Source organism: Podarcis liolepis, assembly GCF_965112155.1.
Source record: "Podarcis liolepis genome assembly, chromosome: 4".
Classification (NCBI taxonomy): Eukaryota; Metazoa; Chordata; class Lepidosauria; order Squamata; family Lacertidae; genus Podarcis; species Podarcis liolepis.
The window spans coordinates 81,049,203-81,075,624 of record NC_139558.1 but is presented as its reverse complement, the minus strand read 5'-3'; the positions used below and the strand labels follow the sequence as shown (position 1 = coordinate 81,075,624).

The 26,422-nt window shown below is 44.6% G+C and overlaps 1 protein-coding gene across 1 annotated transcript; it reads right to left on the bottom strand.

Annotated features, from left to right (window-relative positions):
• Window positions 1–1,926: 1,926 nt before the first annotated feature.
• Window positions 1,927–25,757, bottom strand: CDX2 (caudal type homeobox 2). Its single transcript, XM_083499008.1, has 3 exons — window positions 24,964–25,757; window positions 11,180–11,325; window positions 1,927–2,132 (listed from the first exon to the last, which is right to left on the bottom strand). The coding sequence occupies exons 1-3, from the start codon at window positions 25,466–25,468 to the stop codon at window positions 1,932–1,934; spliced, it is 852 nt and encodes a 283-aa protein (XP_083355134.1). The 5' UTR covers window positions 25,469–25,757; the 3' UTR covers window positions 1,927–1,931.
• Between the last annotated feature and the right edge of the window lie 665 nt (window positions 25,758–26,422).

Sequence of the window (26,422 nt, the reverse complement as noted above, 5' to 3'; positions counted from 1 at the left end):
TTCTTTTATTTTTATTTTAAAAACAAACAAAAAAAACCCCTTGGATATTACCTGGAATTTTGGGGACCAATTTGGTAATCTCATAATCTCCATTTTTTAAAAACAACCTTGTTCCAAATAGATCCAGTGAAGTCAGTACAAACCACGTGGATGCTTCTCACATGGTAACTGTAGCATCGAGTTATGACTTGCACATGTGAATGAATCAATCATAGATACAATATCCCAGATAATTATTTTCCTGTCACCCAGTGTTGTATAATTTAGGGTTGCCATATTTCAAAAAGTGAAAATCCGGACACAAAAATTGTTGAGCTTCTTTTGCAAAATCTCAAGAAGAAGTTTCGGAGCTATTTTTAAGGAAATTTGTCACTTCCGACATGGATTGCCATACGTCAAGGTTTTCCTGGACATTTTTGACTGCCGAATCCTGGCTATGTCCAGGAAATTCAAGACATATTGCAGTCCCAGTACAGTGGTACCTTGGGTTACAGACGATTCAGGTTACAGATGCTCCAGGTTACAGACGCCGCTAACCCATAAATAGTACCTCAGGTTAAGAACTTTGCTTCAGGATGAGAACAGAAATCGTGCAGCAGCTGCGCAGCGCCAGCGGGAGGCCCCATTAGCTAAAGTGGTGCTTCAGGTTAAGAACAGTTTCAGGTTAAGAACGGACCTCCGGAACGAATTAAGTTCTTAACCCGAGGTAAAGGTAGAGGGACCCCTGACAGTTAAGTCCAGTCGCGAACGACTCTGGGATTGCGGCGCTCATCTCGCTTTATTGGCTGAGGGAGCCGGCGTCCAGCTTCCGGGTCATGTGGCCAGCATGACTAAGCCACTTCTGGCGAACCAGAGCAGCACACAGAAACGCCGTTTACCTTCCCGCCAGAGTGGTACCTATTGATCTACTTGCACTTTGACGTGCTTTCGAACTGCTAGGTTGCCAGGAGGTACCACTGTATAATTTAAGCATGCCTCTTACTCCAGGTAGGTCCCCAAATAATTTACTATTTAAATCCATTGCAGGGTACAATATAGTTGTTGTACTATTCAATGTAGGAGCCGGGAAGTGAACTTGGGATGTTCTCCATGCAGTACAGATGCTGTACCGCTAACTGTGGTCCTGAGTGCCTCATATAAGTTTTCTGCAGATGTATAAACCCTGTCTTTTCAAAGCATTTGCTGCTTGAGTACCACCTCCTGATCAAAATGGATTTGCTTCTTTCCAGTTTGCAATGCCACAGAGATGCATAAATCTGAAGAGATGGCCTTCAGTGCCAACTTTGCGATCTCTTGTGCAAGCAATTTGTATCAAGCCATTTCTTTGGAGCATTTCAGCTGCTGCTTATCTCAATCTTCCCCGCAAGCTGTCATGTAAAACAGTGCTCCTTTTGATATATCTAGAGTACCAGGAAAACAAAGTGAAATATGCTTTAAACCCCCCCGCCCCCGTTTTCTTCCACCCACTAATATTTATCATTTGCTCAACAACATTGGTAATAAAAAAACAGGAATGACAAGAACAAACAAACAAACAACAACAAAAGGCATTCCAGGCCCAGTTCCCTGAGATAGCAGTGTTTTTCATTTGCAAAGGGGAGTGTCAGTTGCGTGGCACCTACCACAAGCATGGAAACAAAGTGAAGTAAATTATGGGGGTGGGGGGAATCAAATCTCCTCCCCTCCCCTGTTGCCGCACAATGTGGGTTGATCACAGTACATTTTGTACAAATGCGCAGGAAACCAAAAGCTGGAGTGTGGTGCTGTGTATAGAAGTCCAGGTGGAACGCAGAGCCACAATGTCCCCGTATCAATTTCACCAATGGACCAGTGGCCTTTCCCCACCAGGGGCTGGTGTGCATGTGTGCCTCTCCTTCAACAAAGGAGAGCAGGACGTATCCAGCTGCTCAGTCTTTTCTCCCCAGCGGCTGTCACTGTGCAGTGGCTGGCACTAAACCGGGAGCACTCAACACTCCTCCATTGGGGCCGGAGCCAGTTGTCCCCGGCTGCATGGAGGACACTGGGCTCATGGGTTCTGATCCACTGTGCACACCCCCTGGCTGAGACTGTTGCAACTTCTTCTTGTTGATCTTCCTCTCCTTTGCCCGCCTGTTCTGAAACCAGATTTTCACCTGGGGGAAGAGAAAGACAAAATAAGTTCCAGCAACTTAGTGCTATAGACCCATGAAAATGGCTCTCCCATTATCCCACTTGAAGATACTGGAGAACTGAACCCCAGAGCTATGGTCCTTCTGCATTACGTGTTTCCTCAATGTGTACTAAGAAGGTACTTTATGGACTACAGCTAAGACTGCATTCCTGTACATGCTTACCTGCGAAGGAGGTCCACAAATACAGTGGGACTTACTTCAAGAAAAGATTCAGAGGATTGGGCTGTTTGAGCAAAAAATCTTCCCGTCCTGCAGAAAAGGACAGGGAGTGGAGAATGTGTAGAAAGAGGGTGGGCTCCTCATAAATTCCTGAGAATCTAAGCTCTCCTTTTCAAAGCAGAAAGATAACATGTTTTTCAGGGGGAAGGAGGGAGCAAACAAACTTGTATTGTCATGGGGATGGAACATAATTTCCATATTGTTAAGTTTGCATCTTCTTAGCAGAACTGATAGGATCCTGAATTATTAAATTAGGAGTATTTCTTTTTCTTCACACCAAAATGTAAAATTATAGTCGGGTGATACACTTCTGAGCCCCTTTAATTCAGTGGAAGGGTGTTAAAGAGTGCATTCGGACATACCTAAAACACTTTAGTGTCTGCACTCTGGAATCACACTCATCCTAGTTTGACGCCTACCACAGGCCTAATTAGGTTCCCCAGGCCAGGTCATTTTTGGGCTAGCCACACCCACATTTCTCAGGCATTAAGTCCAAGCAGGCTAAAGGAAGACTGGGCTCAGGAGAAACTGGTTCTGTAGTGTGGAAGAAGGAGCCAGTTACTCACAGAGCACATTGGCTGATGAGTGTGGTCCTACTCCCACCTTCTCCCAGAGCAGTTTTGCAACTTAAAAAAAAAAAGATTGAGGTTTACAGTCAATAAATATGTTTTCCAAAAAAGCACCCAGTGAACTTCTAGTCACATAAATGATGGGCACTTTTAAAAATATGAAATGACAGCACATGATCAATCTGAAGCACAACAGAGGGGTAGACATGACGACTAACCCACTGTTAGAGGTTTTAGGCCAAGTGCTCCCAGTCTGTGATCAGGGGACCATCAGTAATCTGCAAGCTTTATTCAGGTGGTCTGCAGCATGTCTGTGGATTTGTGGTTGAAGATAAGAGATAGCACACTGTTTAATGTTTGGATAAGATATAAGGATTTGTTAGAAAATAAAACCCCAAGATGGTTGTCACCAATGGAAGCAAAGGCTCAGAAAAAACTCAATATGGAGGCCAAATGGCCGAAGTATTGGGAAATTTTGGAACAAGAAGGTGATAGATTAAAACTACAGAGCTTTGAAAAATTAAAAAACAGAGTACGAGATTGGCTTCATTATTATCAAATAATGGAGGCATATAACTTGGACAAAAAATTAGGCTTCCAGGTGGAAAAATCAAAATTGGAAACAGAATTGTTAGACCCTAAAGTTAAGAATTTGTCAAGAATGTATAACTTGCTGTTGAAATGGAATACTCAAGTTGAAATGGTGAAATCTGTTATGATTAAATGGGCACAAGATGTTAGACATAATATTATGATGGCTGACTGGGAACAGTTATGGACCACTGGTATGAAGTTTATGGCATGTAATGCCCTAAAAGAGAATTTAATGGAAATGATTTATAGGTGGTACATAACACCAGTCAAGCTTGCAAAAATCTACCATTTGCCCGATAATAAATGTTGGAAATGTAATGAAACTGAAGGTACATTCTTTCACCTTTGGTGGACATGCCCAAAGATTAAGGCTTTCTGGGAGATGATCTATAATGAAATGAAAAAGGTATTTAAATATACCTTCCTGAAGAAACCAGAGGCCTTTCTTCTGGGCATGGTCGGCCAATTGGTGCCAAAGAAGGATAGAACTTTCTTTATGTATGCTACAACAGCAGCAAGAATACTTATCGCAAAGCACTGGAAGACACAAGATCTACCCACCAGGGAAGAATGGCAGATGAAGTTGATGGGCTACATGGAACTGGCGGAAATGACTGGCAGAATTCGAGATCAGGGAGAAGAGTCGGTGGAAGAAGATTAGAAAAAAATTAAAGTATATTTACAGAAACATTGTAAAATCAATGAGTGTTAGAAGGATGCTGGAATGAAGCTATATGGTTTTAGTAGAAATGTAACAAAGAATTAAGTAAAAGCTGATTGATAACGGGCCAAAATGAAAAAAATTAAGGTTAGACTGTTAAGATAAATTATAGAACAAAATTTGAGAAAGATGGAAAGAATTTGCTGAAATAGTGAATTGAACTAGAATACAAAAAAAGGGAGGTGTGAGGAGGTCGATGAGACAAGTAAAGGAAAGGTAAAGATATGGAATATTGGATGTGCATTTTTTTTCTTGTTTTTTTCTTTTTTGTTGTTTCTTTTTGCTGTATTGTTGAATTGCTTTTTATGTTTTCTTTTTCTTTTTTATTGTTGCCTGTTTTTCTTTATTTTTTCTGTAATCTTTAAATTTTTAATAAATATCATTTTTTAAAAATGAAGATAAGAGATAGCACACTATTTGCATTAAATGCTTAAACTGCTTTTAAACTGAATTTTAACTGCTTCTTTTATTTCTTATGTTGTATCACTTTTTCAATTCTGTGGAATAGCATTCCTTTTGAAATATGACAGATGCTCACTAGGTGCATATTCTGGAAATACGGTAATTAAAGACATTTTTGTTCTGAGGTACTTCCCAGCTGGATAAATGAGTCTTTACCATGAGTGTCCACTTATTAGGGTTTTAAGTCTTGTTTTAAATGTATTTGTTATTGTTGTGCCTTTAATTGTTATTAATTATATGTAAATCACCTTGAGATAATGGTTTAGAAGGCCAGTGGTAAATTAATCAAAATGGAGATAACAGTAACAACACTAATACTAAATACATAGATAAGAAATAAAAGAAGCAATAAAAATACAATTAAAAATCATACAGCATCTAGCACAGGGCATTACAATTGCTACCACAGCTAGAAAAAACATTAAGTGGTCCACCAATACCCTCAATAATTTAATTTTTTTAAAAGTAGTCAGTGGGTAAACATTAATTGTGGGGGGGGGGATGATTGGGAGGCTCAATTCACTGGACTGAAAAGTGTACACACCCTTGTTTTTAGATACATATGTACATAAACTTAAGCATGTTCTTAATTTTCCATGGAAATCAAACAAAGCCAAGTCTAATTCACTTGGACTGAATTGTGCTCCATGTTTATAAACTAATGTGTGAGCCTCCAGAGTTAAAATTTCAAGCAAACCAGGGCAATATTATTTCTTTGACATGTTCTTCAACAACAGCTGTTGAAAAGCTAATAAATCTGTTGCAAGTCAATGCCTATATTTGGCGGGTATCAAAAGCAGAGAGTGTATGTTCAGCACAGGAAATTGCCTATGTCTCTAGATTACTTCATTCAATGTAAGGGAGGCCCGTGACACACCTCCTTCCCACTTCAAGGGTCAGCCCTGTAGAAAAGAGCCTTGTCATGTGAACACATGGAGCTGCCTTATTATGAGTCAGAATTTAGGTCCGTCTTGTTCAGTATTGTCCACATGTTCACCTTTCCCCATAGTGAGGAAGACCTAAGGTGCCCAAAAGTATGTTAGTTGTGGGATGTGATACATAAGTAGCAGTCAAGTACAACATTCCATGTTTTCCTAGAATGGACATGCGAGGGAATGTTTGGTCCAGCCAGTCGAAAACTTCCTGTTTCCTCCTGGTTGGGATATACTTCCTTTTGCATGTGACTAGAGGTGGGCGTGACCTTACCTGTCCAGGTAATCTAAAGGACAAGGCATGCTGCCACTCTCTCTCTTTGACTTCCTCCATTTGTTGAAGCAGCAGCTTTTTAGCTAGAGACACTGGTACTATCTTCATATGGGATAGATCCACATGTATATACTTTGTAACTAAGTCTGCCTTTAGAGATCCAACTGTGAACTGAATGAGTGAGTAAACTACTTTAATACACTTTACTCAAGATTGTGGAGTGTTTATTCTTTTAAGAGGGATATAAGGGAACTTACCAGGAATCTAATATTGAGAGGCTTAAACAAGCCTGCAGCCAACTATCTGCTGTGCTTTTAAAAGGGGAATGTAAAACTCTGCTAAATTATAGAAACTCTGCTAAATTATAGAACTTGCTACCACAAGTTAGGAAGGATATTAATAAACAACATATCCTCTCCTGCCTCCCTGAACATTCCCACATTAGTGACCCCAGTTCCAAGTATATGATCTGTATTGTGTTGTATGGTTACATTTTACATATCCCCCCCCCCCCCTTGCTGGCATTACACATATCATATTTTAAATTTAATTGTTACAGAGGTTTCTGTCCTGTAAGGATTTGCTGACATTTTTTTTCTTAGGGCTACCAATGACTGTATCCATCTTCTTGTCAAGCAAAGCATTTGGGATATAATAGCCTGTTGAAAGAAAAATGCTATGCATTCTTGTGTTTTGATGTTGTAAATAGCCCTGTGATCTTCAGATGAAGGGCAATATAGAAATTTAAGAAATAATAATGTTTATGGGTAATTTCATTCTTGTAGTTCTCTATTTTCAAATCAGACTAGAACCAGGCAGCCTTTCAGACAAGGGACTGTCCTCTCTAAATTAGGAGACATGTCAGTGCTACCTGCATAAGAAACACCCTTTATTCAATTATGGGGGGTTATAATAAGCCTTCCATTTACATTTCTCATTACTCATTACCTTAGGAAGCTTACTAAGGGGACAGGATGAGGCATATCTATATTTAGGATTGGAAATTGTCTGGGCATGCTGAACATTAGTTTCAATTTAGAATGGTTTGCTCATGGGGACTATTTTTTCAAAGTGGTTAAGCTGGGTTTCCCTCACCCCATTTTAAGGGAATATATATTTGGAGTGGGAAACTAATGGCAAGCTCAAAACAGGAAGAGTGGGAATGGGAAATAAATCCCAGGTTTATATCCAAAATACAACCGCAGTAGCAAACGGATATGGTACATTAGAGCTTAGCTGATTTCTTACGGCTTTCATGGCCAAACAGGGACTCTAGAAATCAATGCAGCCATCATCAAAACACCAGCCCTTATATAAGTGACAGAAGAAAAGAAAAGCCATTATGCACATGGGAGCCTGACTCAGAACTAATGCATTTCCAGGAAACGCAAGGACACTCGGAACAGGGGTGGCACTCAGAAAAGTTAGAAACACAACTCTCTTGGACTTTGAGAACGAAGGTGTGTGACTTTTGTAATATCCGCAAAGACTGCAGTTAGGGAGGCTGCCTGGAAAGTCTCTTAAGGTGATCGGAATGGAATAAACAAACTCTCCCTCCTGAGCATGTTGATATATACAAAGCAGCCTCATAACCCAATATGTGAACTGGATATATGAGCATACATGGAGTTGTCATTTCCGCCTTAAACCTAAAACACTGTCCAGGTGTGCCAAGATTCCGTGGACACCAAAGGGATTTAAGCAAGTTCTCAGTGCTGCAGCTAGGTCATTTCAAACTCTGGACTTAAGGGTCAGAATGCCTCATGAGCATAGACAGAGCATACCTTCTCAGCACTAAATAACCACAATAGATTCTCCACACTTCTGTAGGATCACAGGAAAAACATTCCACATCAGAGGCGCTTTCCCCATCTCCCATCTTGCATGAAATGGGAAGTGAAATAGTAAAGGCAGTGATATGGCCCTCATCGCTTTTAGATTGGCCACATTGTGTTGAAACTTTAATCCAATATTTTATATGTTTCTGGAGCCAAGCCCAGTGGCTCCCTTTGGTGAGCCACTTGTTTCAAAGTAGTGCTGAAGATCTCTTAAAACTAGGGAAGGGGAACCTTTGGCCCTCCAGATATTGATGCCTGGCCAACAGACAACACCAAGGATTATGTTCAAGAGATAGTGCCTAAAGCCAAAATTGTGTGTAGTCAAAACACATTAGGTTCAAATGCAGGTGGGATTACCAAACAGTTTTTCCCCCAGACACCCACCCCAATTTTAATGTTTTTTGGAGTTTTTTGCCAAGTGCATAAAGCTGAATGTGCCCAAGTTAAATGCATGTAAATTGTGAATAATCTGTGTATCACTATTTGAATGAAAAGCAAGTGCAATTCTCAAGCCATGGACTCCAGAAAGGGGGGGGTGGGGAACGACGACAAAGGGACTTGCCCTCATTGTGCATTTACCTACTATATTTATAAAGCCTCATTGCAATAAAGTATCAATACACTCTGGAGAAAGCCCAACCAGTGAAAATAGAATACTCAAAAGCAAAAGAAAAATGGTTAATAATGCTTAAAATTACAAACTATAATCTCTCTACACACACCCCCCTACCTCATTTTTATGTTTTGCCCAGAAATCATATCCTCTAAGGAGAAAGTGATGATACCTCTGGGTTTTGTGTAGTGAGTGAGAGTAACGCTGCATATCAGATGCTGAAAGGCACTTTTATCTTGGATGACTTCTTAAATTCCATAGCCAACATCTGATTTTATAAATAGGTTATGGGCCAGTCAGGAACCTTGCTTGCAGTTTTGATTAAAGGCATTCAATTCTCTCTCTCTCTCTCTCTCTCTCTCTCTGTGTGTGTGTGTGTGTGTGTGTGTTTAATCACCTGGGCCTGATTAGGTCTATCAGATATTAGACCTTGGAACCTTTTCATACAGAAGTCTTCAGTGCAGCCCACAACACTCCCAACACATTCCACATAAAATTGTGAAGCCACACAATGAGTGCTCGCATGGAATGAGTGCTCAGCCACATACCATACCTGTTTTGGTAGTTGGCTTTTGGGGTGATAGTGCTACGTTGCACAGCAAAGCAAGTCCATGCATACATAACAACTTTTTTTCTTATCATGCTGAATGTTTAAAGAACAAATAACCTGCCAGAACTGAAAGGGTAGTGATGCTTTAAAAAGGGGTGGGGGTGCGGATGACATCTAATTGGAGTGGATTGAACGGCTTGCCATCAAATTCATGGGGAGTTGACACTGTTCACGAAACATTGTGATGTGGTCTCTGCAGGGTGGTCTGCTGACCAAAATGTGACACCAGGACACTTGCCCTAGATTGTGGCATTCTCTTGGAAATAGATACATTCAGGGAAATCCTATGATTACAAGTGATCGAAGGAGCAGAAGTGCTGATTTGCTCAAAGTCATTTCCTTTGACTTGAGCTGGTTGACTCTGGAGTGAATCTTTGTACAAAATACTGGAAGTGTAGTGAGTTGTTCATACCTCCATTCAGCCTCGAAACCCACTAGTCTTTACTAGTTAGAACCTCATAGGGTCATTATGAGGATAAAAATGGGAGGTGGGAGAGCTTAGTACAAATGCTGTGAGCTCCTTGGAAGTGAGATGATATAGCCATGTAAATGAACGTCCCTCACTTCCACTGCCATAGAACTTAGCCTCATACCTACCTAACACTTTCAGCACAAGGACTTGAAAGGATGTTTTCAAAGAGGACACATAAACATGCCTTTTAACCCGCATTTCTAAATGCATGCATTTCTAAGTTCATGCAGATGAGAAAGCCATTTTGAAATCAATTGCATGCTTTAAATCAGAGGTGGGGAAGCTGTGGTCCTCCAGATGCTGAGGGACTGCAACCCTATCAGCCCCAGTCAGCATGGTTAGCGGTAAGGGATGATGAGAACTAGGACCACCCCTGCCATTAGGCAGAGTGAGGTAGCTGCCTCAGGCAGCAGATTTTAAGTGTCTGGAAAAGGAAGCAAATTCTTAAATTTATTTACTATGATTTTGCTCTCCAAGAGGCACTTAAGGGATTTCTTTGCTTCAGATGCTAAAATAACTTAGCTGGCCTGGGGTATTGTATGGCTTCATCTTTTCTGGAGCAGGAAAAAACATTGAGCTAGCTCTGATGGGAGTTGTAGTACAAAAAATTCTGGAGGACTAAAAGTTCCCTGCTCCTGCACTGAATAGTGTTAGGGTTAGCATTACAGGAGGAAGGGGTATAAACAGCTGCAGTTTGTTGGAAGTTTTGTTCCTCTTCAATCTGACCTTTAGCTGATTAATATTCTATGGGCTTTTGAATGTGTTTGTGGGAGTGGGGTTTTTTGTTTTGTTTTGTTTTTGTTCTAACTATTTAGTTGTGCTTTTATCTTGTATTTTTATCTTGTAAACTGCCCTGAGATCTTTGGATAAAGATAGTAGTAGTAGTAGTAGTAGTAGTAGTAGTAGTAGTAGTATTTTAGCAAAAAAGAAGTATAGCACAAAATATTTTTTAAGATACATTTTAAAGTTAGATTTATATCTTCCAATACGAAAGTGAAAGCTATGGTTTACAATTCCCTGGAGCCAAGCAATTTCTCTTGTTCCTTACAGAATCCAGCTTTGCCACTTAGCGTATACACAATAAGCAGCCATAGCCAGCTCCTGGCTTGCTGGCAAATATACCTATAGAATAATGCCTCTCTAGACAGAAAGGCCAGAGCTTAATGGGAGAGCACATCCTTTGCATGCAGGAGGTCACAGGTTCAATCCCTGACTGGTAAACACCCCTGTTCAAAATCCTGGAGAGCTGTTGCCAGTCCGTATCACCCTTAATGGCTTAGGTGGACCAGTGTCTGATTCAACAGACGGCAGTTTTCTAAAGACACCATGTGCAGGAAGTCCCATGCTTTTGTTCTTGGAAGGACATTAGCTGACATACTTTAAAAAAAAAACATGAGGCTTTTAAGAGAGCAGGTGGCACAATGAGTCAGTGCATCTGGCTGTTAAACAGAAGGTTGGTGGTTCGAGCCCACCCAGGAATGGATTCCTGCATTGCAGGGGGTTGGACTAGATGACCCCTGGGGTCCCTTCCAACTTTACAGTTCTATGATTCATGGGAGGACCTTGGCCTGACTGCTTCATGGATTGTACTGATAGGTCTTTTTTTTTTGGACTGAAGCTAAAGCACCATGCCAAAGAGGATTTTCTGGGAGGCTGCAGGGGCCTTGGACATCTTACAGAGCAAAGAAATAGCCAAAGTCGCACCTGTCTCTCTGACAATCCCAGATTGGCTGCCAGTTCAGCTTTCCTCCGAATCGTGATGTAGCGGCTGTAGTGAAACTCCTTCTCCAGCTCCAGCCGCTGGTGATCTGTGTAGACCACGCGGTACTTGTCTTTCGTCCTGGTTTTCACTGGGGAGAGAGATGCATGTCCGTTAAAGGAAGTGCGATTACAGCACCATTGCTTTGGAGCATTCTTTGGACGGTATATTTGGAGAATGTTTGGCTTTAGCAAGAAGCTAGCCCCTGTGAAAAATCCCCATGAGTCTCTAGCAACTGAGGCTTCTGTAGACAGTTGACCAAAGCAAAACAAAACATTTCAAAATATCCCTGCTTGGCATGTTTATGCAGGAGGGATTCCAATGACCCTGGGCCTTTACGGTTTCCAAAACTTAGCTGTTGCTTATTTCCACCCCATCCCCCAAACACAGCAGGTTAGAAGGGATCCCTCTTCTTCCTGCTAGTTTAAATTATAAGCCCTCAAACGTCTGGCTTCAAGAGGAAGTGATTTTCAAACAATGCACGCTTGTAAAAAGGAGGCAGCTGCTGGGTTTATGGCCCCCAAGCCAAACACACACAAAAACACAACCGTAAAGCAATGCATTGGGGGGGGGGTGCACCTTCATTTGTGCATCTGTATTATTATTTGGCACTCTGTAATTTGGCCTGTTATGACTTCTACAAACTTCTACTTACTTGGAATGGAGTCCCAAAACTTCAATAGAATTAATGGGTGGTATTGCACTAAGTGTTACTCAGGGTAGACCCATTAAAATTAATAGAACAAACTTAGTCATGTTCATTCTACTACTTTTGAGTAAAACCTAGTGGAGTGCCACTTCTCCAAGTAAATGTGTTTGGGAGAATAGCTCTCTGATATGCACAACCCAGATAAACAGGCACTTTAAACTTTAGTGGGAGGTATTTAATGCACATACTTCATTTTTCATTTTACTTTCAACATGCTTGAGTTTGGCTAGGTCTTGTCTCTGTGGTTCAATCCAGTGGGAGATTCTCCTGCACTCATAAACCCCCTTGAAATGAACTGAAACTGCAGGCAAGCATAGTTCATTTCATGTGTGCAGTCTCACTAGATCATTTACGAAGTATCAAAACAAGCCTAGGTACCGTGTGTGTTTTTTTTGTAAAGGCTTGTTAACAGTTTTACCTTTGTCTCAAAACAGATCACTTAATATTGGAGATCAAAGTATCAGTCATTCAAATTGTGCTTAATTTATATCACAATAATAAACATTTTTAGAACCTGGGAATCAAGTCCCAACCATTTCATCACTTATACAAATATGTATAAACTCAGGCCTCCCCTTTCCCAGGCCTGATGCTCAACTCTCTGTTAAGCAGTGCTGTCTTAAGTCACAACCAAAGTGAAGTTTGGCCCTTTTAATTCCCATTTATTTCAAAGGCGTGGGTGGGAGAGTTAAATACATGTTTTGCCCTATTTCCAATGAATTATATTTCATAGAATTGTAGAGTTGGAAGCGACCTTGAGGATCATCTGCAATGCAGGAATATGCAGCTGCCCCGTATGGGGATTGAACCTGCGATCTTGGTGTTATCAGCACCACACTCTCACCAACTGAGCTACTTCATTGCCTTTTTACACAAACCACCACCAACAAATTGTGTGTCAGTGTGCAATTTATAAAATATATATAATTCATTACTTGGTCAAGATGTAATGTGCTATACTGTTTATTTTCTCATTAAACTGCATATCACACATATCACATTTCCCCATAAACTATTACCTCTTTAGTCATGGGCTGTCTACTAAGATGGGAGGATAAAGTTTTGTGGTATTGGGGGGGGGTCACAGTTGAATTGGATGTGGGGTGGTGGAGGAGGAATGTACCCCTCTAGTAATGGAAATTTTACACACATAAAATCTGCAGACGCTCCAAGGAGGAAACTCACACATTTCTCACACATCTGATGTATGATGTGTTGTCCTTAGTTTGCAGGTGTATACATAGGTACAGAGGCGAAAGATGTAAACAATGGGGCCAAAGGTCATGACATGCAAGAGGCATAATAGTCTGCAACATTTCAGTGCAAAGATCAAGTGCCTATAAAGATAAGTACGTTCACAAAATGGTCATTTCCACAAACACACTACAGTACAATAAATCTATTCACATTTTAAGGAGCCACAAGACTGTTGTTGTTTTTCCTGGAAAAGACTAGCATGATCCCCCTTCTGGAAACGGTGTTGCCCTGCTCTCGGAGTGGGTAAGCAAAGGCTGTTGTTTGTTTGTATTTAAACTGTGAGGCAGCTTCTTCCTGGAAAAGAAAGTAGCTGCCTGGTCCTTGAAGGCAAGAGCTCTGAAACGGAATCCACAAATTAAAACTTCGGATACACGTACTTTGTTATCTATGAGCAGTCAAATACAAATCCCCATTAAATATGACTCTTTTTTGGCAGAGGCTGCCTTGCCATGGTTATCTGTGCCCTGGTAACCTTTAGATTAGACTGTGGCAGTTCAATGTAGGTAAGGCTGCCTTTGAAGGTTGTCCAGAAACAATGGAGATGCACGATAACTACCTGGAATCTTTATGGAATGCTTTCCCCGTGAAGGCTTGCCAGGCACCCACTTTGTAACCTTTTTGGTGTTAGGCTAACAGAGCAATCCAAACCAGGTCTACGCAGAGGTTAAGTCCCATTGAATTCAGTGAGGCTTACTCCCGGGTAAGAGAGGCTAGGATTGCAGCCTAAGACATAAATGCTTACCCAGACATTTGAATCTTATGTATGCTTTAAAGGGTTTCCTCTGTTGTATTTTATATTTCATTGATTGTACACTACCCATCAGTTTCTTAGTAACATGAAGGGTGGTATAAGAATTGTTAAGTGTCGATTAGGAATATACCACACCAGCTCTTGAACAGTTGCACTGGACCCTAGTTCATTTGCAGGGCAGAATTTACAATGCTGGCATTGATGCTTCAAGCTCTTCCTGACTTGGCACCTTGAAGGACCTCCTGCCGCCACACCAACCTGCCAATAGACGAAGGTCATGATCACGGAAGGGTGTTCTGCAGGTGCCTTCATCAAAGGAGATGAAGTGGATGGAACCAGGAAATACAATCTTCTTGGTGGTGGTACTCCACCTTTGAAATCTCTCTCCAAGGAGAGCCTTTTTAAAACTTGGAATTAAGTCACAACAATTTCCTTCCTTCCTTCCAAGGCACCTATATTTGGTTCTGTGTGTGTGTGTGTGTGTGTTTTAAAAAAGCCCTAAGTTTGCATTGATTATAAATCACACTCTTTCCTGTTCTATTTTTATTATTATTTTATAGCTGTAGTTATTTGTATTATGCTATTTTAATTTCATGTTGTTTAAACTGTACCTTTTAAAAAAATAATTGAAAAGTGATATCTGAGTTTATTAGTAATTATGAAGTGATTTATGTGGCTCCACAACAAGCACTCTTGCTTATCAATAAAAGTTCATGTAAAACAACTGACTTCTTTCCAAAAAACATGGAGGCATCAGTGCCATTCACAGCAAAAGGATTGAATTGATTTAAATATCCAGGCAGGCACTATCTGGCTGGGAGATCGGCTCTTTTCTCCTGCAGTTTCAAGGGATTGGAAAGCTTTGATTTAAACACTGCCAGTTGTAAATGAGATAAACCACAAGAAACAATATTCTATGATTCTATAAGGTGGGTTTTACTCAGAAGGCATTCAAAAGCCCGCTTAGGAATGAAGCTTAATTTACACCAGTACAGTATTTCTTATTGCAAGTCATGTACTGAGATGGCAACAGGAACAGGGCAATCCACAAAGTCAATTTTATGACGAATGTAGGAGCTCTACAGGCATTTAGGCCTGGGCTTTTTCAAGCAGAGCTATACACAAACACATTTGGGCCAGAGTAAGAAGGAGTGACTTCTACCTAAATTTCCATTTCCCCTCGTTTGAAGGTTTATTTATCTCGTTATAAAACGTAAATGCAAGAACTTGCCAATTCCAGTACTTTTCTACATTTTTTCTCGTCCTAAAAGAACCCTGACTGCCCCATTCCCTGGGGAATTTATTCCCAGGACAGCTGGCCAAACCAGGAGCATAAATTGCGCCATGACAATTTCAAATTCACTGCGCTTTCCAAATTCACTGCGATTCCCAGGCAGCCCTCCAGCGCGTCTGTTTGCGCCTGGCCTTTGGTCTTTTCTCCCGCTTCTCGTTTAACTGGTTCTCTTCTTAAACAGACCCCCACCCGCACCACAAATAAATAGAGAGATCTGAGCTTCTTCTGCCTGCCTGTAGGTGTTTAATGGCCGGCAGGCTGGCTTTGGTGAGGCTAAACAAAAACAAAAGGGGCAGAAAGGCGCGGCCCCTGCAGCCCCCAGACAAAAGCTTCCCCGCCACGAAGACAAGGCTGATCAGAGGGAGCTCCCTGGAGCCGCTCAATGGAGAACACGAGCGCCGACAATGCGCTACAAGGCGATCTTATCAAAGCGAGGAGCCTCCGGAACGCCCCCGAATCGCAGGCGCAGGCGGGTTGCCTGGAACAAATGGGCGGCAGGCGCTTTCATTCTCCCCTCGCGCTCTGCGCTGCGCATTTGAATGGAGACAGGCAGGTCCCTTCCCCTCCCCACTGCGGGAAAGGAAGAAAGGGGTTCGGAAGAGGTTGGGCACCTTGAATTCAAATGCATCTGGGGGTGGGAAGCAGGGAGGGGGCTCCTAATAAAACGCAGAAGACCTAGTCCTCCCAGTTTCAGCCAAATTGCCCCCTCCCTTTGAAAATAAAACAAAAAACACAGTAGATGGGGGAAGGGGCGTCCAGAACAGAACAAAGGAGGCGGTCTTCCACTGGGCCAAAAAAACCATTGTTGCATCTAGCTCAGTGGTGAGGACACTGGCGGGCAGCAGTTTCAGGCTCTTTCTCAGATGCTGGGGAGAGAAGCTAGAGCGTTCTGCAGGTCCAAGCTCTGCCTCTGGGAGTTTATAATATGACTCTTCTCCGATGCAGGGAGATGCCGAGCCGGGTGGATCAGGCCAATGGATCCATCAGCCTGTTTTCACAGCAGCCATACAGGTTGGGCCACCTACACTTCCCCCGAATCTGAGCAAAGTTGGAAAGGGAGAGAAACATATGGCAACCACTTTTCCCAAGCCACAAAAATGATCTTCTTCTTTTGTGAAATTATTTAATTTTCAATTACAAAAAGTCCAATATACGCCATATTATATCAATACCAAATAGCAATCCAAATACCAATCAATTACACAGCCAATTATACAATTTATGTGGCCTCCCACCTGCTGTACTTCAAGGTCTGATTCCCTTTAATTTTGCCTCCAGACTATTTTTCAAACCAAATACAATCTTGATAAAATGACAGTCTTCTTTAAAACTTTTTAAAACCACAAGCCCATTCAGACTTGGACTTGCGTCTGGAAATCTGTTCTCCTAAAATGGCAGAAGCATTTCAAGGCAACCCTGAAAGGCACCCTATAAATATAGTTTGGGGTTTTGTTTTGTATTTATATGCAATAATCATTTTTAAAGGGTCTGAGCACGTGCAATGCACATTTTCCACATTATTGATAACAACAGCCTGAGCTATTGTGGTATCTCAAGTTTCATGGGTTTTTTAATAAGAGGGAAGACCCAGATCCAAACCACAACTTTACAGAATTGTTGTCCAGGTTAAAATAATGCAACTATGTAACTACGTTGAGTAAAATCAATCAAGGACCAATTAAGGCTTTTAAGGGACTGAACCCCGGCACCTCAGTTCAAAACACCTCAGCACAAACCCAGCCACACTATTCCACGAAGTCACTCATATCATATATCATATCATATCATCATATATCAGCCTTCACCAACTTGGTGCCCTCCAGATTTTCTGGATTACAACTTCCATCAACCTGGGAGTCCAGAAGATCTGTGAGGCAACAGTTTTATGAAGTCTGAAACACAGTATATTCACACAAACTTCACTGCTTGCAGTGACTTTCCCCAGCGAATCCCAGGATCTCGCTAACTGCGAGAGAGATTCAGAAGACAAATGATTTAAGACAGAATGAACTGGCAGAATTGCCACTTTTTGTTTATTTGTTTGGGTTGCTGTTGTTTTTAACCCCAAGTCCTTATGCTTTTTTAACACCTGGTGAGTGACACCCCAAACATTTAAGAGACCAGCCATTTCCCGCAACTGGGGGAAAACTTCATCTGCTTGGGAGCAGGACATGAGCAGGGGACGAAGACAGCCTTTAAGAACGAGGTAGAGCTTAGAGAAGAGAAAATAATGGCCCTGATCCACTGGAAAGTTTCCCTGGATTGTGTCGGAATGAAGATATGTCAGTTAACCATTTGCAAATATTTTGTCAGACTCTCAAGACAGGAGAAAAATAATAAAAGCTTCTTTCTGACTGGATTGCTATCTATATATTTAAGTGATCTCTCTCTCTCTGGGATTCTTAAGGGTGATTGCCAATGTTAGTTATACTCAGAGTAGACCCATTGAAACCAAAAGACTTAAGTAACTTTAGTCCACCAATTTCACCCTAACAGTACAATCCATGTCTACTCAAATTAAATCCTATTGCATTTGGTGGGGCTTACTCCCAGGTAAACCTGATAAAGACTGCAGCCTGACAATTTTGCATTGCATTATGTAAAGGTGCATTTAAAGTGTTTAGTATTGTACTAACATTAATGTTATTAGTGTGACAGCACTCTCGTCTTTGGGAAGTCCCTGCCTATTGACATCAGACAGGCCGCTTCACTGTACCTTTTTTCAGCGCCTGCTCAAAACATTTTTGTTTAGGCATCCAGGTTTGTTGAATTTTGACATGTGTTTTAATCTGGTTTTTACTTTATCGCTAAAACATCGTATTTTTTTGAATTTTTTAAATAGCTGGTTTTAACTGTTTCCTCGACTTACAATTTTTATTTTTGTAAACCACTTTGTAGTGGGGTTGTTTTGTGTTCTGGTTTTTACAATCAAAATGCATATACGTTTTAGGAAATAAAGAAATGATAGAGATTCTGTGATCACCACGTGGGACCCACATAAATAATAATGCCTCCTAGAGAGGACTGCAGAAAATCAACCACTGGTTTGCTTGGGGTGAAGATACAGGGTGGGTGGGCGGGAGAGAGATTTTCCCTGTTGATCTACTGTGGAGAATTTTGCAATCCACCCAAGGTCCTGTTCCCACTCTCAGCTGCTGCAGCCACCAACGCTTCCCCCTTCCCCCACCCAGGAAAGAGAGAGAGAGAATGAGAGAGGAATGGCAGATTTCAATATTGACTGCGAAAGTTTCTGTTCCACCTCCCTCTCCTTTCTCTTCTTTTCCGGTGAGGGGCGGTCAGGGAAGGGGAAAGCGGGGGACAATAGCAAGGAAGGTGTATATCAAAGCAAGATAGGTTTAAAGCCCCCTCCTCATGACAGATGAGGGTCTGCCAAAGAGAAGGGAGGAACAATATTAGCATCACAAGTAAGGCGAAGGGGGCGCCTGCAGGACCCTCTTGCCCTCTGCGACCTTTTCCTAGGCCATTAGCATCCGAGGTTGCTTCTAAGGTTGCTATCCTAAGGACACTCACTCAAGAGCAGGTCGCGCCTATCTCAGTGGGACTTTCTACTAAATAAGGATGGCGAAGGGTGTGCTGTAGGATCAGCCTTCCCCAAGCTGGTGCCCTCCAGCTGTTTCGGCCTATCTAACTTTAGCTGAGATGGATGCTTTAGCTGAGATTGCAGGGGGTTGGACTAGATGACCATTGGGGTCCCTTGCAGCTCTACTTTTCTATGATTCTAACTCCACTCAACCCCCAGCCCAGCATCTGCTTGTAGGGCCTCAGAATGGCAAAGGCCAGCGCTGGATTTAGGGTGGTTCCTCTAGCCGAGGGAGCGCAAAATAAAAATAATAAAAATAACCTATATTTAGATGGGTACCTATGGAGAAGATCCATTTAAAAAGCAGCTCTACCAAAAGGAATTATTGTGAAAACAAGAAATATTTAGGGTATGTGTGACGAGTTTTGTCCTCACGCAAGGCACCATATTACCAGTCTGCTCTTGCAAAGGCTACTGTAGATGCAGGACCTCCTGCTACAGCCATGATTTCTATTTATTATTTCCAATCTACCCTTTCATTAAAAGAATATCACGGTGGTATGCAACGTGTAGTAATGAAACCAGCAAAAAGCACCCACGAAACTTTAATAAATACCAACTGGTTAAGAAGAGAACATTCATACTGCAAAGGCCCTTCCAAAACAATGTAGTTTTCAGAGCAGCTCTGAAAGAAGGGAGGAATGGTTTCTGGCAAACCTCTACTGGTGGGGAGTTCCACAGGCCCTGGCTCAGTCTGTAGAGAAGGCCAACCCAACCTCAGAGGTGCAGGGGGCCACCAGAAGTGTCCCATCTGAGCATCTCAGATGACTGAGGTGGAGCATAAGGAATCAGATGATCCCTAAGGTCCTTTGGGTCTGAGTTGTTTAGGGCCTTGTGAATTAACACTAGTACCTCAAATCTGTTTCCCATTCACCCCCATCACTTCTGTCTCCCTCTCTCATGGGGATAATAATGCAGGCATATAAAGTCAGCCAGTACTTATATGTGAGTGTTATTAGTCATTCCCACGTTGCAAAAAGTGAGTTCATCGCAGGGATGAGGTGTACATTGACCAGGTCTCACTAATGTATTGGAATTCAGATTGTTATATTCTGGTCTAGCTAGTTGCACTCAAACACGCTTTGGGGTGAGATATCTGTTTACAGCAGGATCCTGTGCATATCTACTCAGAAGAAAGCCCCACTGAGTTTGATGTAGGGTTGCAGTCTCTGTGCTTTTCAAGGGCATGGTCCAGTCAAAGGGGAGCAATTTCTTGGCTCTCAATGGGAGAGTCAAGCACATATAGGATCCTTGGGACACTGAGGGGGGGGGGGGTTGCATACCAAGGAGATGCTACTTCCCAATGTCTTCAAATGTGCTTACTCTGGAAGTCAGAGGCAATGGGAAGCCCACCAAGACACCCCCCCCCCAGCGATTCAGAACAGGCTTTGGAAAGGAGGGGATCTTTCTTGAGGAAAGGAAGGAGAGGAATTGCTCATCTCTGGCTGGGTGGCCAAGCCCTGGTCGCTGCCCTACGGGGCTGCAGAGAAGAACTGCCCAGCCGCGGATCAACTCCTCTCTGCACGGATTATTAGCAGCCCAGCGGCATGTGCATATAAAGGTATGCACTGCCCAGTGAATCAGAAATCAATGCACAACCAACCGCGCGCACCGGCCAATGATTTAAGGAAGAAGCCTGGTATCAGCTCGACGGGAAAGCGACCTGCAGGAAGGCCAACGTGCGCGGAGGAGCGCAGGGGACCCCCGTTGCCTCTTACTATTCTCAATCCAGAAAAAGTGCTAGATCCCACGGGATCTTCAGATCAGCCTCTTGCGTACAAGAACGATGCCTCTGCGCTTCAGTTAAGAGGTTAGGAAGCCAAGCAGCCTCGCACAAACTGGATCGCACTTTACTCTGGCAAGGAGCAGGGGAATCGATCTCTCCACTACAAGCTCATGCACATTTTATACCGCAGGACCCTACCGATGCTGTTGGACTCCAGCTCCCATCAGCCCCAGCCAGCATGCCCAATGGTCTGAGATTATTAGATTTGTAGTGCAATAGTCACAAATTCCCCATCTCCACGCTGTGTCCTAAACCAGTTCTCAGGAAACTTGGGTCTGGTCTGGGCTGTACAGCTTCAGACTAGGGGGGGGGTCCCCCATCGTGGCATGTTCATCTGTAGAAAACAAATCTCTGCCGAGAGAAATCTAGCAGTTCAGGAAGAAGGCTGGGCGAAAACTTCCCAGCATGCTACTCAAGGAATCTGTTCTTCATATGGGCGATTATTCCCTCATCCAAAATCTGAAGTGGGTACAGCCCAGGCAACAGCCCTTGCATCTCAGTGACAACTATAGACTGCTTCTATAGCAGTCCAATGTGGATCCGGGTCATTCAATGTGGCCTGTGTCTTTGAAGCTGCAAATACCCTGATTTAAAAAAAGAAATAAATAAACCACCGGAAGTTCTCCTGCGCAAGCGTAGTTGAAAATTCAATGCGAGCAGCAGCGCAAAGCCTTGCCAAACTCGGATTCATTTTAACGCGTCTTGCTCAAGAGAACTTTCCAGTCGTTGAGGCTGGTTCCTTGCGCGTGTCTGCACTTCCCAGTATGTTTTGTCCTGAGACTGAAGCTTCGCTAGAATTAGCGAGCTCATCAGAAGAGCATTAGAAGCAAATGGACCCACATTCGCAAGCGAAGCGCACTGCAAGAACGTGGAGACTTCCAGGGCCTCTGCGATTATACAACCAGTTTCCATTAAAGCAAATGTTTCAGGGTCAAGGCAAAACAAGAATGCATTAGGTTAAAATAAGAAGTTCAGTATTGTTCTGACAATCCGACCCTACATACATTTTATCTTTTCGTGTGAATAATTCTACCCCTCTCTAAACTCTCAATATTTTATCCACGGGATTCTGAATGGATGACTGTATCATGGACTTCAAAACACTGCTCATGGAAATTGTATAATTTACTAGCTCAGCCCTAGGATAAAAACCGGATCCTACAGGCATTACTCAAGAGTAAACCCCGGGGATTTTCATGAAGCTGCCTTCTGTTTCGGATTAGTAGAAGGATTAGGGTTTTAAAACCGATTCCAGTCCTGCTGAATTCCAAAACGTGTGCGTCAAGACGGCTCTAAATAATGCGCCTTACGCTTCAATTCTAAACTTAAATTCAACTGCAAATAGATTACATTACTTGATTTTCAACCGCTCTTCTTGAGTGCTTTCACTGCGGGTTACCGCTTTCCCTTGTCGGTAACAATGTATATGCGAATTTAGTGGTTTTCTTTTAAATATTGACAATAAGGAACAAAGGTTGTTTTTTTTAAAAAGGAGTTGCATATTTCCTCTTCAATACCACCACCATCACTGCCCCCCCCCCCAATTCGCAAATACACCAAAGTTTCCAAAGCAAGCCTCCCCCACTCTCTGCAGAGCCGCCAAGCGGGAAGTCCCAGAAAACTCCCTGCCTTCTACGGTCGCGCGTCCCCTGCGCAGGGCAGCAGCCGATGCGTCGCTCAGATCCCTGAACCACACACAGTCAGCAGGTCATCCGGCTTCAAATATCACTAGAGAAGCAACGTCAGCCGAGACCCTCTCCTGCTCCTGGTGTTTGATCCTTGCTCCCGGAAGGGTGTTCTCAGTTGTCTAATTAACTCCAGCAACTTGACGCGTAAAGAACAGAGGTCCGCGCATCGGCCTCAGCCAGCAGTGGCCGGCTCCCTGTTGTTGTTACACACACACATGAGCTAGATTCTCCAGCAACAATCCCCCACGGAAATCCCCACGCCGCCATTATGGTATAATCCGAAGCATATTCACTCTGGTTTAACTCCCACTGAATTCAATGGGACTTGCTTCCTATCCAGGCTGCAATCCATCACAGACGTTGCCCACAGCGGGGACTTACTTCCGAGTGAACATGCCTGTGATTTGCGCTATTAAGTGTGTTTATTAGGACTGCAGCTTTTCGGGGGTTCCCGAGCTTTTAATTTCTGCCTGGGTCATGCCTCCCGCGTTCATCCATGCCCGCCTACAGATGTGGAACACATTCAAGTCTCCGGGGCGCTGCGCCTCGCCACAGTATCCCTTCCTTACAAAAACCCAGCGACGAGAGAGGGGAGATAGCTACCTATTCTGCGAAGCTGGATGGAGACACCGGTCCGGGGACCACCGACAGCTAAAACCACAGATCTTCCCGCATCAAGTAATCCTGGCCTCACCTACCCTATGATCAAAGTTACGGTAAGGAATGTCAGTACAATAGGTGGAGCGCGTGGAGCGCTCGAAAGAACCCTTACAGAAGCCAAATTATTTATATTAGCGACAAAGGTGCATAGGATCAGCCTTATTCAGAGTCAGACCATTGGTCGCATCTAGCTCAGTGCTGTCTACACTGGCTGGCAGAGGCTGTTCAGGATTTCAGACACGGGACATGCCGGGGATCGAACCCGGGACATTCTGCATCCAAAGCAGGTGGTCTCCCACGGAGCTATGGCCCTTTCCCCGAAAGAAAACGTCGGTGGGAAACCTCCCTGCAGATTGGAAAGGCCTTAGGGGGACAGTTCCTGCCAGCCACAAATTTCAGCTCGACGGCAGTGCTTGGATTTATATATGGGGCTTGACCTCGCCAGGTTGAGAAGCTCAATGAAAGGGAAAGTCCCATTAATTTGCAACGGGACGGATTTCCCAGGAAATGTGTGCGTGTGTCTCGTGTGCTTAGAATGGCAGTTTTAGTGCCCACATGCTTCAGTTTAACTGGCTCGGGCGATAAAGATGCCTGTCTCCAATCAGATCTGTAGTTTTGTACAGTCTGGAAACTCACCAGCCCAACAAGAATGAATCCCGGAGGAAATGGGCCAGCATGGAGAGAGTCTGAGAACCTTTCTGGTGACAGCCCGGCTCATCCAGGCTAAATCTGTGAAATAGTTTAAACGATATTGGAGAAGCGCAGTTGCAGAGGAGATCATGAACGCGCAATTTCATTTGGAAGGAAGTGCCCCTGCTTCCCACGGGATTTACTTCCATGTAAATCCTGAGCTGGGATCCTAGCACAAATGTAGGGCATATCAATTCAGACGGGGTGGATCTGAGATTCATGCTCCCTTGAAGGGCAAAACACCCGTTGGTTTTAAGAACTGTAGAGAGTCACGAAGTTCAGTTTTGTGGATTGCAGTTTGTGGATTTGCAGCCTGTTAGGTTTATTTGCCGCCGCCTTTTACACTCAGATCCGAACCAGAGAATGTGCTGGCTCGCTCTTTGTTCCTTTGCCCACCATTAATGAACTACCTCCCCCAATATTTAATGCACGAATCTGGCTCAATCCTGGCCTTGTCAACTCAGGATGGAAGTCCCGCTGCTTTCACTGGGATTTACTCAGTGTAAGCAAGGCGTACAGCCTTTACCTCCGAGCAAATGCCTTTTAAGGGGACGCAGAGGTATAATAAATTGACAGGGCGAGGTATTCCCAGCACGTAAAGCGCCACTGACGCCAGCGGACTTACTTCCGAGAAAGTTTATATGGAATCTGGAGTAGCGCATGGCTTTCAAACTTAGCAGGAAATAATATTCGTTTTTAAACTGTCACGGCCTTAGGCTAGCACAGGAAGCCTATCGATTATGACATTCGTTTTAATGGTTCGGCTTTACGAGGGAACTGGATACTAAAAGCAAGCAGGCGCGCGCAGGACGGCCCAACCCTCCGGCCTCTCAGCGCTGGCGATCGGCTCCACCATCCCTGCAAGGCACGCCAACTCTGGATCCAGTCCGAATATATGTTTATTTCCAAAAGGAGGCTCCGTAGGATGGCTGTCTCGCTTCAATTCGAGAGAGACCCTCACACCAGGTCGTCGGTCCCCGACCAAATACCCCCACACCGGGCTCAGTTTGATCGAGGTGTGCGCGTCACCTTAACCCTTGAAACCAGCAAGACCAGCCGCGGTCCCTTCCAGCGTCCTTGCTTTCTTAATTCTTCCATCTTTCCCCTCCCACGGCAACCGTGCCCCGGCGCTGGTGCAGAGTGGCGCTGCGTCGCCTGAGCCCCACTGAACAACTTCCTCCCGGTGCGCCTGTAGCTGATGAGGTGACCGGGCTTCCTCCAGGCCTGCGCCCCACAGCCCCTTCCTCCGGACACCCAACGAGCCGCCCCTCCCTGCCCCTTCTCCTTCCTTACCGGGTCCCCCTGCCGTGGGTTTCCTGATCCAGTCGCAGGGGTTCCGCCTCTGGCCGCCCGGAGAAAGGTGCTCGGCGCCGGGCGGCGAGTTGAGAGGCTGCATCAGCCCCCCGGAAGCGGGGACTCCGCAGGGGGGCGCCGGCGGCCCCTGCGCAGGGTGGTGGTGGTGCGGGTGCGGGTGGTAGTCCCCGACGGGGCTGTAGGCCAACCCTGCCGCGCCGGAGGATCCGTGCACGGCGTTGGCGGCCGCCCCAGGGACGCCCCCCTGCCCGTAGCCGTTCCAGTCATCGCGCAAAGGCGCCCCGTAGGCGCCGGCCCAGGGCGATCCCGGGGACTGCGCGTTGTCCAGCCCGATCCCGGCGGGCACATGGTAGGCGCCGTAGTCCGAGTACTGCGGGGCGCCCACGAAGTTCTGCGCTGCCGCCAAGTTGAGCCCCCCGGCGTGGCGCACCGAGCCCGGGTACATGGAGGCGCCGTCTTTCTCCAACAGGTAACTCACGTACATGGTGACCGGAGGCGAGGGGCTCTCCTCCACATACTGCTGCGAGGGCGCCGGCGATGGGCTCCTGGCCTCCCTTCCCTGGGGGGGAACCTGGTGCGTTGCGAGGCTCGGCGCCCACCCCGTGGTCGAGGCGCCCTCCCTGTGGGCGCAGAGGAGCCGAGAGCGCAGCCGACGCGCGATGGTCAGGGAGCCACCGGTTCCATCGGCCGGCCAGGCTCGCCGCGCTCGGGACGAGGCTCCGCGCTGTATGTTGACAAGGCGCTCTGAGCAATGGCCAGGCCAGGCCCAGCACCCAAGGCAGGTGACGTGGAGAGGGAGCGGGAGGGAGGGGAGAGAGGGAGGGAAGGAGGGAGGGTGGGAGGCACCCGGGTAATATAGCTGCTCCAAGCCCCCAAAGAAGATTTGCATTTAAAAAGATAAGGCAGAGGGCAGCGACCTGATCACAGAGACATATTCGGGCCTTTATTGTTTAAGAGCTTCCTTCTCCCATTGCAACCTGGTGCACTTTAACCTCCAATCACAGGTTCAAAGAATGGGAATCCGAAGAACTTGCAAAAGGGAGAGCGGAGCGAAGGGGAGGGTGGGCAGTGGGCGAAGGTGGAAGCGCACCGAGGGTCTGGAAAAAGAGCGCTTCCCAAGAATAAAAATAAATGATGCGCCTCTCTTTGATGTGAGGTCTTGGAAAAGGCCTAAGAAGTTGGCAACGCTGAGAAGTGCCTTCCAGAGGAAGAAAATAGAGGCTCTGTGCTGGCCAAAACAGAGAGAGGTTTCCAGGCCCAGTTACGCACGTTTCAGCCTCATCTAAAGGGAGAAAGTTAAAAGCCTAGGAAGTGGGGGCGTTAGGCTAGAAAACGGATTGGCTAGACTCTCTCCATAGGTTCGAAACTACTCCCCCCCCCCCTTTTAAGTGTTCCCTTAACATTTTAAAGCCCGTTTACTCATTAATAACCAATTGCC